Source organism: Syngnathus acus, chromosome 2 (assembly GCF_901709675.1).
Source record: "Syngnathus acus chromosome 2, fSynAcu1.2, whole genome shotgun sequence".
Lineage (NCBI taxonomy): Eukaryota > Metazoa > Chordata > Actinopteri > Syngnathiformes > Syngnathidae > Syngnathus > Syngnathus acus.
Window position 1 is genome coordinate 9356140 of NC_051088.1, and position 16159 is coordinate 9372298.

Genomic DNA, 16159 nt, shown 5'->3' on the forward strand with positions numbered 1-16159 from the left:
TTGGTATTTTAATTAAAATCATGAGTATATTATTCAAACGAGCATTTATTTTTGGGTACAAAACAAGAAAATACTGAACATGAACTTAAAAATTACTAAAACAAATAAAGTTCTTTGAAACACTATTATTATGTAAGTTCGTTTTAGACCAAAAAAGATATAAAATAATGTATTCAAAACGTGCATATGTATAAATTCCACTTTGGTTTCCTAATAAAATAATCATTTATTTTTACAATTAGGTGTGTCAATTTTGAAATCGTGGGGCATAATATTCAGATTGTATTTGTGGTCTATGGTTGAAGGATCAAATAATGATGTGACTACTGTCCATTTCATTTAATATTCAACTAGTTCCCATTTATTTGGATTAATCCACACATTCACGTAATTACAAAGGGACCTGTGTTGCCAACAGTACATTACTTTAATATTGAAATGAACCTGCGGTACTTGCCGACAGTAGATGGCAGCAAATATTAAACCAGTAACAGCCTTGGAAAAAAATAACGTCTTCATAGTGTATACACTCTTCATAATTACTATAATCCCAGGTGTCTGGAGTGAATAAATAAGAATGACAGAATTTGTATATTTTTTCAGACATTTGTAGTATAAATATGTATTGGGTCAGGAACACGACTCTTAAACTCAAGGGTTGTTACAGAACAGTATGTTATCATACAAAAATGTTTTCTGTTTTCACTCGTTAAACAAATAGACCAAATGTTAACTTTTCTCTTGTGGTGTATGTAAAATAAAATGAATCAAAACAAATGTTTAGGGCATGAGGTTGTGCAAAACATTGTCCCAAACAACCTAAATCTATCACACTATTCCCAGCCTGGCCTTAGAAAAAGATCTGTGATGCATTTATTTAGTCAAAATGTTTTTGTTTTAAAAATGCTCCTTAATTGAACAGCAATTTACAAAATTTCACATTAAAAAGATCGATAAAAGTGATTAAATAACTATGTATGATTGAATTGAGATATGTTTATTTTAGCTTAGTGGGGCAGCATGAACACTTCAACAATATGAATTATGCGTTTAAATATTTTAACTGGGCAAGCCAATAAAAATATAAAAATATTTGTTGGGTGTTTCAAATTTTGGCAAACGGCTTGCTCCATTGTACCAGACCACTCTTTAGTGTCTATGTTTTCCACACGAGTACTCAGTATGCCAAGCTACACATCATTCCTGGATTATATCCGCAGAGCGAGGAGAAGCATGGAAAAGAAATATGAATAAAATGTCAACATTGTTCTTCTTGCCGTGAGCCTCCATGTTTGGTTAGGTGCACTCGCTGTTAGGCAGTGCTATGATCGGTAGCCGTACGTTGACGCATCTAGAAGGTTAGGAGAAAGCACAATGAGCAAAAATATTAAAATGGAGAAGTATGAAATTACCAATGTGGACTAAACATTTTTGACAGGGCTACGTTATTCGAACCTACAGCAAAATCATTTAAATAAGTTGGTAGTCGTTTGAACATACTGCAAAGTCGTCCTAACAATTTAATAAAGTTGTTTTGAGGTATTCAGTAAAGTCCTCCAAATGTATTAGTAAAACATAGGCCAAATGCCAAAAACAGCATCTTGAGGTGAAATAAAAAACATATTTTGGGGAGGGGGGGGTTAATAAAGGTGCCATTCAGAATGTGGGTGGATTGAGACCAACAAACGTATAAAGCATGCTGCTCACCTGAGGCCAATTTTGCCGTGCAACACAGTCCCTCACCCCGTGCTGTCTTATAAATGGGTGACACGCACACCCTTGCAGAAGGAGGGAGGTTGGTGAGTCGTGTGGACAGGGAGTTGGGTGGCAAGTAGAAAGAAGAACGCTGTGCAACTCTTTGTCGTCCTTCCCAGGTGAGCCAGTAGCCCGTCAAACCATCAAAGCTGCCTTTCCAGTCCACCTGCACCGAGTGGCTGTCCACTGTGGTCAGCTGCAGGTCATCCAGGGCTGGAGTCACTGCAAAACACATCACATCCTAAATGAGTGGCCTACGTTCCAATTTATTCACTTAAACAAATAAATGCTTCCCCTCAAATAGACTTGTGTTCCACCATAACTTGACATTCTAGTGCGTATTTACACGTTCTTGGTTTGGAGGAGTATTTTGAGTTATTCTGCTTATGTCTATTGTGCAAGGTGGCTGTTTTCCTAAATTACTGGGTGGGATGAACGTAATTATTATACACCACGCCCATGAAAAGGAAGTGCACTTCATTCAATTTACAGCTCAGCACACAGAACCAACATGGCATCTAACAAGTTACTAAACAGTTTTCATCCACATGACCATATTTTTCTTTGTCTATTAGCGACACACACCTCTTTGCACAGTGCAAAATGTTCGGACTGAGATGTCACAATCGGGCTTTTAGAACAAGCTCGTGCTGTTAAAATTTAACCTTCATTATGTTATTTGCATTTCTCCTGAACAAATGGTTAGGCATACTTGAATGTTACCTGAAGCACTTTATTTTAATTCATTACACTTTACTGCATTCCTTAAAAAGTGTCTATACCAGCAGATAGTCTGTGGTATTTATTTGGTCGCTGGATATTGGTGTTTTATTTTATTTGTATACAATCTTTTCATTTTAAGTGTGATGTATATAAAATATATATTCTAGAAATAAAATGATAAAATACCACACAACTGCCATTAACTCTATGTAATTTAAGAAAAAAAGACTATATTCACCAAGTTTTTCAGACACTGTCACTCACCTTCTTGCGTGCAGACTTTGATCGACATTGCCTTCTCCTTGCCCGATGAATGTCGGGCGCTAACGGTGACCAAGTAGGTGCTATCTGATTGGAGGTTCTTCAGGAGCGTGGAGTTTTGCCGTTTGTCCACTGTGACAGTATGCAGCTTTCCGGTGGGCAGGGCAGAGTATTCTATGTAGTAACTTGAGACGGTCTCCGGCTGGAGAGGACCCCAGCTCACTCGAACGCTAGTCGGCCCCGATTCTGAGACCGTGACCACAGTTGGACTCTGTACCTCTGGTGAGACAGTGGAAATAGAAGGAAATCTAAGCAAGATCGTTTTTGCAGCAAGAGGCTAATGCCCCAAAGGGTTTCAAATCCAACCTGATTGTGTCGTGAAGCTGACCGACAGTGTGTTAAAGGTTTGTTGATTGGACTCTGGTGTCAAAGTGGCACTATAGGTGGTGTCAGGCTTCAGGCCTGTTAGCCTGATAGTGTTGGATTCTGATGTTTGGACCAGTCTCTGGTACTGACTACCACCAGTGCTGGGACTGGTCCCATGACCGCTTCCTCCACTTCCTGTCCCGCCTGATGGAAGTGGACCAAAGCGGATCTCGTAGTAGCCTGCCAACCCGGATAGAACAGGTCGCCACTGGAGCGTGGCTGCATTGGAGGACACATCCCGGACGTTGATACGCTCGGCACGGATTATCTCTGTGGAAGGCACATTGGAAAAATAAAAGTGGTGCTTTTTTATTCAATTAAATCAGTAATAACCCACATACTAAAATTAGTACAGTCTTAAATGTTTTCTCAACATCAATGTACTTGTAATGTAGGTCAAAACATTTTCTTTACAATATATAACCATGTTAATATATTCGATCCGACTCATTAGTCTATACCACGATATTCAGATTAATATTGCATTTGTGGAATATAAATTAAGCAGCAAAATCTACCCATTTTTATCCATTTCAGGTGGCGGACATTTTTCCACTTGTGGAACTGAAAATGTTGTTGCTCGGCAGAAATCATCATCACTTATTTGTACCCCAAAGTTTAGAGAGCAAAATTGGCAGCTAAATCCATCACTAATTTGGACCACTGCACACCATAGAGAGTGCCTGCAGAAACACATTCAGGAAAGACGACGAAGCAGGACACAGTGCTAATAATGTCTCTGCTTGACACAGAAACAAAAGTGCAGACCAGCTTGGCGTTCTTAGTACATTCATAACCCCTGCAATAAGACCTCAATATAGCTAAAGCAGTCAGGCCCTGTAGCAAATTAATGACACAAAGGTGTCGCTATCTGGATTTACAAGATTATCCGTTGGCCTTTGTTGTGCACATATTCTGTATTCGTTCATGCGACGTGGCTATGAGTATGCAGTATGAATGTAAAATTGTTGAGTCCCTGTTGAGTCATGGCAGCTACCTAATCTGGCAGCACAGAACCGGACAGGTTCTTCAGTCTATATATAGTAAAGAATATATACATCTGTATGTGTCATGTCTGTCACAGTAGCATGGGATGTAAATACTCATTAATCCCTGAATAGATCACGCTATCTCATTACACATGCGCTCAGCCATACTCCGGATTGCCCTCCAGTGTCCATGTCTTCAGCAGCACGCATGGAACTTGGGTGAAGTAGCAACTCGAAATTCAACTTATGAGTATGGCAGCGCCAAGTGGCCATTGCGGTGTGGAGGAAAATGTTGATGTCCATCCAAGAGCGATGACCTTGCACTAGTGAGGCCTGTTGATGACTCAGCATAATGCTTCAAGAGATACTTTGTTGGTGGCGGTTTATAACACAGAGCAAGTTTGTTTAATTGCCACAGACAGCCACACTGTCAACTTTACTAAAACAAATCAAAATTAATAATACTCGATATGAGCTCATATATCCTGTATAGTGAATACCTTACCGATGATGGCATCCCGCAGATCCTCTAAGATGATGCTCATGTCATCAATGTCCACGAAGTACAGGTGGTTCTCAGCAGGTAGCGACACAACTTGCCTCAATACTTGATAGTTACCATGCCCGGTGGAGACCACCAGCACGGCCACCCCCTCCTCCCTCAGCTCAGCCATTGGGCCAATCACGTCACCCGGTTTCACCCCATCCGTCAGCCACACCAGCACCCTAGGGAGCCCCGGGCGAGCCCCGTCTCCAGGTCCTGGTCTCAGCACTCGATTCTTTGCCATCTTCAGTGCGTCTACGGTGTTGGTGTCCCCCCTGAGGGGTTTGGTGGCGCTCAACGCCCCTTGCAGGCCACTTTGAGTGTGGAAGCGATCAAATCCGAACTCAAGGCGTGGTTGGGTGCCCACCTGTAGAAGTCCAATCCTCACCTGATCCTCCCCCAGGGAAAACGGCAGGAGGAGCTCAGATAGGAAGTCGAGCATTCGGGAGTGCTCATAGGATGAAACGCTACCAGAGGAATCCAACAGGAAAAGGACGTCTCCCTCGCAGCAGTTAAGAACTATGCAGAAAAATACAAAGATGACAAAAAGTCAAAACTCACACATTGTTTAGTCGCATTTGTAGCAGATGGAAGTGATGTATTTATTTTTTAAATTTATTTGGTTGATTTTGACCCATTATGTACAAAGATCGTAAGAAAAATTACTTATTTTTTTTTATTGTGTTGTTAACGTACAGTTACACTCAAACGTTTCTAAGTTCTCCAGGGATTGCCTTTCATTCCGCAAAATATACACACTACGCTCTCGAAACCAGCACCCATCATCGCACCTCCCCCACCAAGAAAAATGAGCTTAAAGCGTGAAAGCCTGCCATATCAGTGACGATAAGACAAAAGCACAACAAACAGGAACCTCGAAGTGAAACCGTCAATGTGATAGCATCAGAGGAGGAGTGTTTATAAAAAGCTCCCAAGCAGTAAATGTCCCCTCTCAGTATTTCAGGGCAGTGAGTTGCATACGCAAAAGGAAGGGAGGAGATCTTTTGGCTGAGCATGTTTCTTTTGTTTGTCTACATTAGCAGAAATAAAAGCAGATGAAGAAATTCAAATGAAAATGAAATAAAATGGATTATTCAAAAGGCTGTTTGGTTCACAGATGGATATTTAATTAAATTATCTGGGGAAATGATCGTCTTAAATCAAATTTTCCAAATAGCCAATGACATGGGGAAAATCATCCTGAATGTTCTGAACGCCTGCTTCGAATGGACTACTGTAGTGACCGAAATAATGCTTAACATACCTGAAGGCGTCACAGTGTTTTTATTTAGACATAATCAACAGCAGCTATGCAGGTCGCAACCACGGTTGCACTCCATTTTACTATTGTAGCTGCTTCATGGCACGATTAACCACTAGTTAATTGCACACAATTGTTTCCTGAATGAGCTGGATTTTGCAACATTTAACCCCCGAAACAAAGTAACAGTATGCAGAACATATTACATTTAATAACAATAAAGCTATAACATCAAACTGTTAAGTTTGAGCAATATCCAGGTGGACGACCACCATATGGCAACTTCTCTGCTTGGAATTCATATCATTTACACAGAGATTCTCCAATCACATTAAAATCAATATATAAAAAAACAACAACTAAATGATTACCTGGTTGTAAATTTAGTCCAGTCCAGTAAGGCAATGTCGTGAAATGTTGACTTTTAAAAGACTAAATTAGAGCACATGCGGGAGGTGGGTACCAAATTAGGATTATTTATCTTGAGGGTGTCGGGTGAGTGAAGAAAGGAGGTTGGGCAAGGAAACAGAGAAGGCAGTAAATAAAGAAGAGGGGCGGTCTGCGGGTAGTTCCATGTGAGAGACGGGAAGGAATGTATGGATAGTCATGCACGCCGTACATAAAGTGACAGCAATAGGGGAGAATATAAAAAGGGATTATGGAGTGTCATCTTTTCAGACCATTAGTGGGAGGAAACTAATTATGTGTCAGATATCAGATATGTGCTCAGAAAGCAGCCAGAACATTGCTTAAGAATGATTCAATTCCTAATTATATTTGAATGCAGTCAAGTGTGGAGCCATACACAATTTGAACACACATGCATGAAGAATTCTTGACAATAAATCTCACTGTTTGGACTTTGGAGTGTGTCGGGGGTTCACCATATCACAACAACTGCCGCCCCCCTCCACCATCTGCACCTTTGTGCAGGCACTATGCTGTTATCTTAAACATCTGTAGATACAGTATAATGGTTGGACGTACAGAGCCGTCATGCTCGAGGGTTAACCTAGAGGAAGTGAAAAATGGAGTACAGTATGGAGTCAATTAGAGAGGGCCTGCTGTCTCTTTGTTCTAGTTCCTTCTAAAAGTGTTTGATGGCTTTAAATGTTATAGGCTGTCAGTTTGCTCCACACCAAACTCATCCAAACATGCCTATGTTGACTGTAGAAAATAAATAGCCTGAAACATCTTGAAGTATTAAGAATTCAAGAGAGAGGTCTAGTCCAGCCGTTCCCAAACCTTTTACATCACATACAACCTAAAAAAAATAAATACTGCGCCCTCCAAGTACCACATTTGGTCTCAGTGTTCATTAATATATTATTGTAAGTCACTGTAATGACACCTAAATATAGCAAAATTAGACTAAAAAGTAAAATACAACTGAACTGAATTTGCATAGTGATGCACAGCTATAGTACCACCCTTTAGTTTGGTCACTCAAAAGCCTGATTGATTAATTGGCTGGTTAGGATGTGTCTCAATACTTTGTCTGTTTCAAAGTTGTGATGAGACCTATGAGAAATCTACTCAACGGATTTGCAACCTGCAGAACACATGGGGATGGATTTTAAGTAGATGTAAAGTGCAGATGGCTTTAAGGAACTACAGAAAACCATCTGATACATTCCAATTTGTGTTCCACACAATAAGGTTTTACACAATAATATTGCAATATTCACGAGCAAATTTGTCTTTAGGTCGATGTAAATGTTTAGGTTGGTGGTGACTTGCACATATTAACAGGTGTACTTTTTTTTCCGCACAAATCTGTGGGGATTTAACACGATCATCCCCTATTTGTGGACATAGCACAGTGGCGGCATCTCACTCACAACTACTATATTAACTCCCAATGACAGACTAAGCAGTTATACCACATAGTTTAGCCTCCTGGATGCTTGAAGTGTTTGTTTAAAAAAAACAGTCTATTTGTGTCAGAATAACATTATGATGCTTTAGAGCAGGCACGTCCACCTCGGGTCCTGAAGGGCTGCTCTCCTCCCTGTTTTCCATGTCTCCCTGTTGATCAGGATCGTTATCAAGCTTCTAATGCTGATTATTGAAATTGTGGGTTTTGCGGAAGGGGGACATGGAAAGGACAGTGGGACCAATGATTAATTAACAAATAATCCTTTATTAAATCAATGGACAACTAGTTTTGGTAATTGAATAAAAATTTAGATCCACTTTTAAACTGATAATTGTCCAAATCCTCTAATTAAATTAATCCTCCAATTAAAATTGTTACAGTCCTATTATGTACCGCACAAAGAATAATATATAATTAAGAAAGGAAAGTTGACAAAATATTTACTTGCCAACAAGTTTCCTGCAATTTCATTTTGTACTTAACTATAACAATAACATAAAATACTGAAATTTATTTATAACTATTTATACAAATATTGTACATATATTCACGCCCATACTGTACATACATACATTAATGCAAATATACATACATAAATATAGACACATACCGTTCCCACAGTACATCCACACGTTTATCCATACGTACCGTTTTTATTTTAACTAAAATATAATACAAATTAAAAAAAAAAAATAGGTGAGGTTCAAGTATTTCATGTGAAATCAAAACGGCCATCTGATGCTTATCTTTTGCCTGCTGCTTTGTTCATGTTGTGTGTTATTGTGCTGGAGTATTTTTATGAGCGTCTTATCTTTCTGTCTTGAACTTGAACTTCCCCCAGGGAATAACACCATGTTGTAAATTAAATTTAAATTTGACTCACCTCCCACAGGTGCACTACCCTGTGCATTCAAAGTTCTCAGGAGCAAACAGATGAGCACGCATGTCAGCGGCAAGTGCCTCTCCATGACTGCAGCGACAAAGGTACTGGCCCACCCACCTAATGAAATGAAAACATGAAATGTGTTGTTGCGGCGTTTCAAGATGAATGTAAATCCACCAAATCAGACAGATGCGATCAACTCCAACTTTGAGGAAGAAAATTCCATTCAGAGCATAATTGAGTCTTTCTTTCTTTCCCGTGTAATATTTTTCTTTAATTTTATTAATCAGCAAGGTGGGTGGACGCCCCGCAAACTCAAACTGAAGTGAGACGCCAAGTTCTTTCTCCGAGTAGCCTGACGCTCCTCGGCCATGCAAATGAACATTGTCCCTACATTGTCAAGTCACTGTAATGAAGTGCAGCGTTTCCGGTAATGGGAGAATTTCAGAATAAACGATTTCCCTTTTTTAGTGGTGAGCCATCAGGACAGCAAGGCCCCCCCTCTGCGGACCTAAACACAAATTGAAGCAGCGTCCTATTTTATGATTAAATTATAATATTATTGTAAAGACAATTTTGCGATTAACTCTACCATAAAACAACAACAAAAAAGCACACATCAGTCCTTCTTCACTATTTAATTAGTTTTTTGATTGGCATACAGGTTAACTTGTACAAGCGTTGAGGAGTAAGTAGCCAATGTCAGAGCTTCTTTAGCCTATCATCCACCTTGCCTGATCTTTGCAATTTAATTGACATACTGTACATGACAGCAAGTGAGATCTCCTTTTTAGCTACATACAGCTTTACTTGGTTGTCTCCTGCAACACTTGCAGATTGAGCAGATACTCCAGAGACCCAAAATTGTCTACTGTATGTCCCTTTTAAGACTTTATTATGAAATGCACACCACAGAAGAGCCCTCGGGCGCCTTCTATTCAACTTGACTAATTTACCTCACTTGTCTTCTCTCTTCACTCCTCCCCTGTCCTGTCAAGTTTCTCCAACCAGGAATAGTAAATATGGCTCGTGTTCACCATTCAGACAGGCATCAACATCTTGGACATGGGACAGAAATGTTCCCCCCACTGGCGGGGACAGAAATACATTTTAACTTCAGCACATCTTCTTCCCTCTTTGACAGTAATAGATATGAGGTCATAAACACCGCAGGGAGCTGATTTTGGATTATCCTCAATGGACTTGAAATTTTCTTTCAATAGCCTTTGAGCTATATGACGTTACTTAGTATAAACGAACCGATTGTCCTCTTGGGTCTCATCCCAAAGAAATGTTGATGATCCTGCATCGGCATATGTCTGGGTTTTGAATTTGACATAGTAAGACTCCAGGCTAATAAACGGTGCTCCCCAATTAATCCCTAAATAGGTGTCTATTTTTTCACAGTGGGCCCACTTGGACAGGATTTACACTGCATGGTTCAAGTGACACAATTCCAAATCTTTGCCCTCAAGTGGTACAATTGCAATATGTGCCATGGTAGCATAAACAGAACCCACATGCAATATGGCTCAAATATTAAACCAATTGGGGAAAAGTAATGCCAGACTAACTAAATGTATGGAACGTATAATACTATTTATTTATTTGGACGGAAACAGAAACACGAAAAAAAAATGCCCCACAGATTATTTGGCGTCTAAGAGATTAGGGAACTTCTGGCACAGGGAGAAGGCACCACAAATACTCAAAAACAGTGTGTGTGTGTGTGTGTGTGTGTGTGTGCGTGTGTGTGTTGTGTGACAGAAGCCAAGTGGAAACAAAGGCAGTAGGAGGCCCAGTGGGATAAATGGACTGAGAAGGATGCTGGAATTTAAGTGGGATTGAACAAAGGTTTGGATTCCACTGTGACACTTTGGATTCACTTTTGTTCCAGTAAAGACATTCACAATGAACACACCCTTTTTTGGTACGCACACCTTCTTGGTTACTAAACACTAGACTAGCATTACAGTAAAGCAAGAATTGGAAACCTCCAATCCTGACAAGTGTGATCGTCTAAGGCTGCTGATTTATTATGTAATATTACGACAATTGCATTCAAATAGAACGCTAAAACACACCAGTAAGCTACATTCATTCTTCTCCTGGTGAACTGAACATGTTGTCACGTGCATTTGCTGTACTGTACACAATGGCTGCCTTATTACCACAAATGGGAATCCTCCTCCAGTGTTTTGACAGTCAATCGGTTTGATATCCACAGAACATTTTCTCTTGGAAACGTATTAGGATATCACCTCCTCCCCCTCTGCACATGTACACACAAGCCCGTTGCGTCTTCAATCACGTCGTGACATCGCAATACATTACACACAGCTGACCAACTCGTGTTTGAAACTACATCACAGACATTTCCAGCACTTTCCAACCACACGGTCTTGTGTCAGCACGTCCAAGCATCTCAATCTGCACGTGGTGTTCTGCAATTTGCGTGCATTTTCGCATACCGTCTTTGCTCCAAATGGACACATGTTTGGGAAGAAAGAAAACTTCAGCTCAGTCTCAGGCCGGGCCGTACCCACGGTGGGAGGGGTAGGAAGAAGAGGCAAAAAGTGCGAAATGACAGCAACGGAAAACTCTATGACATTTTGTTCATCTCATTGAGGGTGTGATATCATGGAATTTCAGCAGCACATCCTTTGGGGGAGGGAGGGGGCTGAAACACTCAATGAGCCGCCACTTAACTCATAGCTTGGAACTGTGCAAGCAGCCAAGCAGACTTTTTAAAAGTCTCTCTAAACACTGTTTTGGAAACGCACTGTATGATTGGCACCATCAGATTTGAATGGATTCCACATGGTCCACAGTTGCCAGTATTTTTCTTCCTTTTTGCCAGTCTTTGGTGTTTGAGGTTTTGTACCGCCTGAGTCAGAGAAAGAATGCAGTCTGTCCCTCAGCAAACCCGGCCAAAACACCAAGACGAATGCTTGAGGAGAAAATAGATCCAAGGGTGATGATTATGAAAAGTGATGACAATATGCAGTCTCCTCCAGAAGTATTGGACACAGTCAATTCCTTTGATTTTGGTTTCGGATTGAAAGATGAACATGAGACCAACATTTGGTGCCATGACTTGTACTTGTAATAACTGCTTCAATATTGCAACACGTTGACTTCACCAACTGTTGCATTCTTCATTTGAAAGACTTCTACAGGCCTTGACTACAACCGCTTTTAGTTCTTGTTTGTTTCTGGGTGCACGGGTGACCTCAAACAAAAGATGCTCTGTTTAACACATCTAAATACTGTTAAATAAAAGCTGGATTTGTGAACTTTTGTCTGATAGTCATCATTTGAAACACAGGAACTGACCTTGTCGTTCCAATACTTTTGGAGGGTACTGGATCTCTGGAGGAATAAAAAAATATCCTGTAAGGTGACACGCCATCTGCAGGATGTGTTTGTGCTCTTTGGACCGAAAGGTGGGGAAAACCACAGAATTATTTACCAGATCAGGAATAAAAGCCCCGAAATAGAGACAAGGAATTTGTCGGTACTTCCCCCTCTTTGGGATTTGAAGAGGACCAGAAATGCTTTCTACCTTCCTGAGAAGCACTGATAGGGTGGTACCACCCGATCTTCGTCATTGCTACTTTCCTGCCCTCGTTAAAGAGCATCCTGTGTATGTCCACAGTGGGTATTTTTCTGTGGAGCTCCATCTGTCATAAGGCATTTCACCTTCAACGTTTGGAACATTGTTTACTCTTCCAAACATGGCAGTGAGTGTATCGCAGAGGAAATCCCAATTTAGATGGCAGGAAGATATTGCGCGTCAGAACCATCCATTACTTACACGGGGTGCCACTATAAAGCAGAAGCAGTAGCTCATTCTTACGATCGTAACGTGACAACCACAAGAGCCACCGTTAACAGCCATGTAATCTGCTGGTCCTTCATTCGGAAGCTTCAACTCCACCTCAAATTCTCAACTCGGAACCCAAATGCTTAATCTTGGACTCACCCAAACAAATATGACAAGTTATGTTAAACACAAGCCACGAAGAAGCTGGGTTGCATTTTCTCAGGGTAGGTGAAAGTGCATAATTCAAGTTTCCATCCAAGTTCCAACCTCAGTACTACTGGTTCCCTTTGGCTAAACATCTGTTTCGTAATGAACAACAGTAAAAAGGCCAACACCCACGGGTTTCCACAGTGAAATATCACACACAGCCTTTGGTTCTGCCAAGTTTGGTCAGTGCAGGTTCTCTTTGGAGCAGCCTTGACTCCTCTTGAGAAATCAGCTCAGACAATGGGGTCCCTTGTCCAGAAGAACATGTACGGATGAATGTGTGCGTATTATTGGCTTAGCAAGAAGACCAAACGAAAGGATGAACCATGAAAAGAGGCACAGATTCAAGGCAGGGGCAGTGTTTGACCATATCTATGAGATGAAAGGTTACATGTACACGAGCTACTTGAGAGAAACTGGACCACTAATGAGCCTAAAGTCTCATGGAAACACTTGACTTGTTGTTTTCAAGAGCCCTCACCAGAGTAACTGATACATCCATGTGAATTCTGCCAGACTGACTACAGCTCAACATTATAAAAGGAAATAAAATCCCATTCAAATCCTCCATGTGCCCTGAGCCCTCCCTTGTTCTCAATGGCACAAAGGACTTTGACCCATAAGAACAAGCAACCCACAAAATACTGAAGTCCTGCTTATTCAGAAACCACAGAAGAAAGGTCAACGGCGATGACTCATCTACTTCAGCCTGCTGCCTGTGGGAAGCGCCACAAACTGACTTCACTTGGTAGGATTTAACTGGCAAGTTTTACACTCAGTCATCACAGTCTGGTACTGAATGGTATACAAGGACTCAAAGAAACCCTCTTTGCTCTGTTAGGCCATGCATGGGTGAAGATCAGGGATGGGCAACTGGCAAAAGTTTTTTTTTTAATTCAACAGAGTTTAAAAAAAAAGCTAAACATCATTCAATATGTTTTAGTCCAAATTAATTTTCGGATCATTGATTTTGTGGCCACTAAAGCATGTTGCAACTTGTTTCTACAGGTGGCATAGAAAAAAAGATGTTATTCTTATGATCTTTTTAAAAGTGATTGTTCCTGATGCTCTGGGGCAATTCAGGCCACAGAGGATAACAGCTGCATTGTGCATTGATTCTTAATATTGTGATTCATGCCGTCCTTACTGCTGCTTCACATCCTGCACACTCCCTCTACTGCACCCCAGCTGCTTTCCAGCCAAAGTGACACTCCATACAAAACCCCCACACAAGCCCTCACATGTAGCATTGTGGAATCAAAGCCCTCATCGACCGACACATGCACACAAAAGGTAGTTGAAGTCACTTTTGTGGTATGTGAGTCTGATTTTTCTTTTTAGAAATGTACACTTGGTAATTACATGCACATTTGCGGAGGAATTTGTCTGGGCAGGTTGAGTCAAAGGCGGAGCTTTTTAACCAATTAAAGGTACTGTATGGACAAGCCACGCCTTTCTCGACACTAACCTAAACGGACACAAAAGTCAACAAAAGCCACAATCTCCCCACCTGGTCAAATCTCGACTGTTGACTGACATACCAGAGGAGAGCCTACGGTGAGGCTGAAACTCAAACTTGCACCCGAACGCCTCACCAGGTGTGACGAACATCCCGATGCCCTTGAAACTGTCACAAAGATGACAAGCTTTCCATTGGGCCTGTTGACGCCGACCGCCTGTCATCCGCCCATTGTCCGCCAATCAAGTCTTCCTTGCCTTTCACTCCAGACATGTGCAAGTCTTTTAGCTCGCCTCTGTCATTTGCTTCACAACTTCCTGTTTTGCTTTATGTACACACACATACACACACGCCCTCAAGGTTGAAGTGGTTTCAACTTCTGCCGATTGACAAGGTGACGGGAGAAAAGGCTTGTCATTGTCTGCTAGTGGTATATAGGAAAAGGGGGGATTTGTTTGAACTTGTCTGGTTTGAGCCAAGCCTGTCTAGCTGTCTGTTCACCAATGAGTAATCCATTTCGAGGCTGAGCACACACACCACCAGAGATTATTCAGTGGTGGAAGAAGACATTTTTGGTTGGAGTGCAGATCGATGGCTGACAGGGCGACTGACAGAGGGAGCCTGTGTCAAAGCATCTTTGCTAAGAAAATGCTTGTAATGCTTCTCTTCGTAAAGACAAAATCCATGCTAATGCCAACTGTGATTTTTAAATAATCTTAAGAACTAAACATTCCATGTCTTCTATAGTCTTTTAGAAGTTCAAGCCCGAGGGTCCAGTTTGTCATTTTGTGTCTGTTTATCATCATTGCTTAGTTGAATGAGTACTACTAAGTATTGTATAATTCCTAAATCATCACAAGACAAAGATTCCGAAGCTACTGTGTATCATTTGCAATCTCTGATGAGGAGCTCTACAACTGCTCGTTTTGATCTATTTCAGATTGTTCAGTTGAAACATAAACAGGATGCCTTCTGGGAATTCTTCAGTGACAAGGTAAGGATATTATTTTGACAAAGTGCTCTCAATACATAGTTGTTCCACATGACCTTTACTGCCTGCCACCTTCACTCTTTTTTGTTTATAGACAAGATTCAGATCTTATCCCCATTAAACTGTCGAATGGATGGGAAGCAAGGCCCAGGGTAGACAGTGCAGTACTGTACTGTTCTGTATTTACTAGGTACACGACATTGACTTTGGACTTTGAGGACATTAAGATCTCCAGGTTGAAACTGCCCCCTGTTGGTCAACAGTGATACTAGTTGTTTTGTCAGAATTTGACTCGCTATGAAGCGGTTCGGATGAAGATGGAAAAAAAAAAAGTTGTTCGTTTTTCCCACCCTGAATATCTGTGTACAAACCACGAGGGAAATTAAAGTGTTTATCTGTGTACAAAACCCGAGGGAAATTAAAGTGTGTCCACGCAGCATCATTTAAATATATAGTCTCAACTCCGTTTTATCATACAGAATATCTGCAAATATTTTTTTCATTGATTTTATCAATGAAGACAATATTTGCACGTAACTCGGCTAAATTCTAAAGTGAATATAGCTTAAAATGCATCAATATGAAATGATCAAATAGAAATAACTTCACAATTGTATTTCAATTCAGGGTTGTCTATTTTGTTCTGTTAAAGACTAACAGGGAGTGTGTCACGTGGAAACATGTTTTTCCCCCAAGATGATAAGTAAATATTGTCATTCCACAAGTATAAAAATTTGGGAACCACTGACGTAACGCGTCCTCTTCGAAAGCTCCGCCCAATTTTAGGCCACGTGGAATATACGTCACTAGAAATTGCCAGCGAGAGTTTAAATGTTAACGTTACTTTGACAAGTCATCATTTTAATATATATTTTTCATTAAAAATATAACAGGTTAAAAATTATACTCTTATTATAAATAAAACCGTTGAAGGAACATGTTCTATGGTGCTTTG

The 16159-nt window shown here is 40.7% G+C and overlaps 1 protein-coding gene across 1 annotated transcript; it reads right to left on the bottom strand.

Annotated features, from left to right (window-relative positions):
* Positions 1 to 333: 333 nt before the first annotated feature.
* vwa1 (von Willebrand factor A domain containing 1) lies at positions 334 to 9095 on the bottom strand. The gene is made up of 6 exons (XM_037280119.1): positions 8722 to 9095; positions 4660 to 5217; positions 3106 to 3435; positions 2743 to 3018; positions 1708 to 1977; positions 334 to 1351 (listed from the first exon to the last, which is right to left on the bottom strand). Exons 1-6 carry the CDS (start codon positions 8804 to 8806, stop codon positions 1323 to 1325), a joined length of 1548 nt encoding a protein of 515 aa, XP_037136014.1. The 5' UTR covers positions 8807 to 9095; the 3' UTR covers positions 334 to 1322.
* Between the last annotated feature and the right edge of the window lie 7064 nt (positions 9096 to 16159).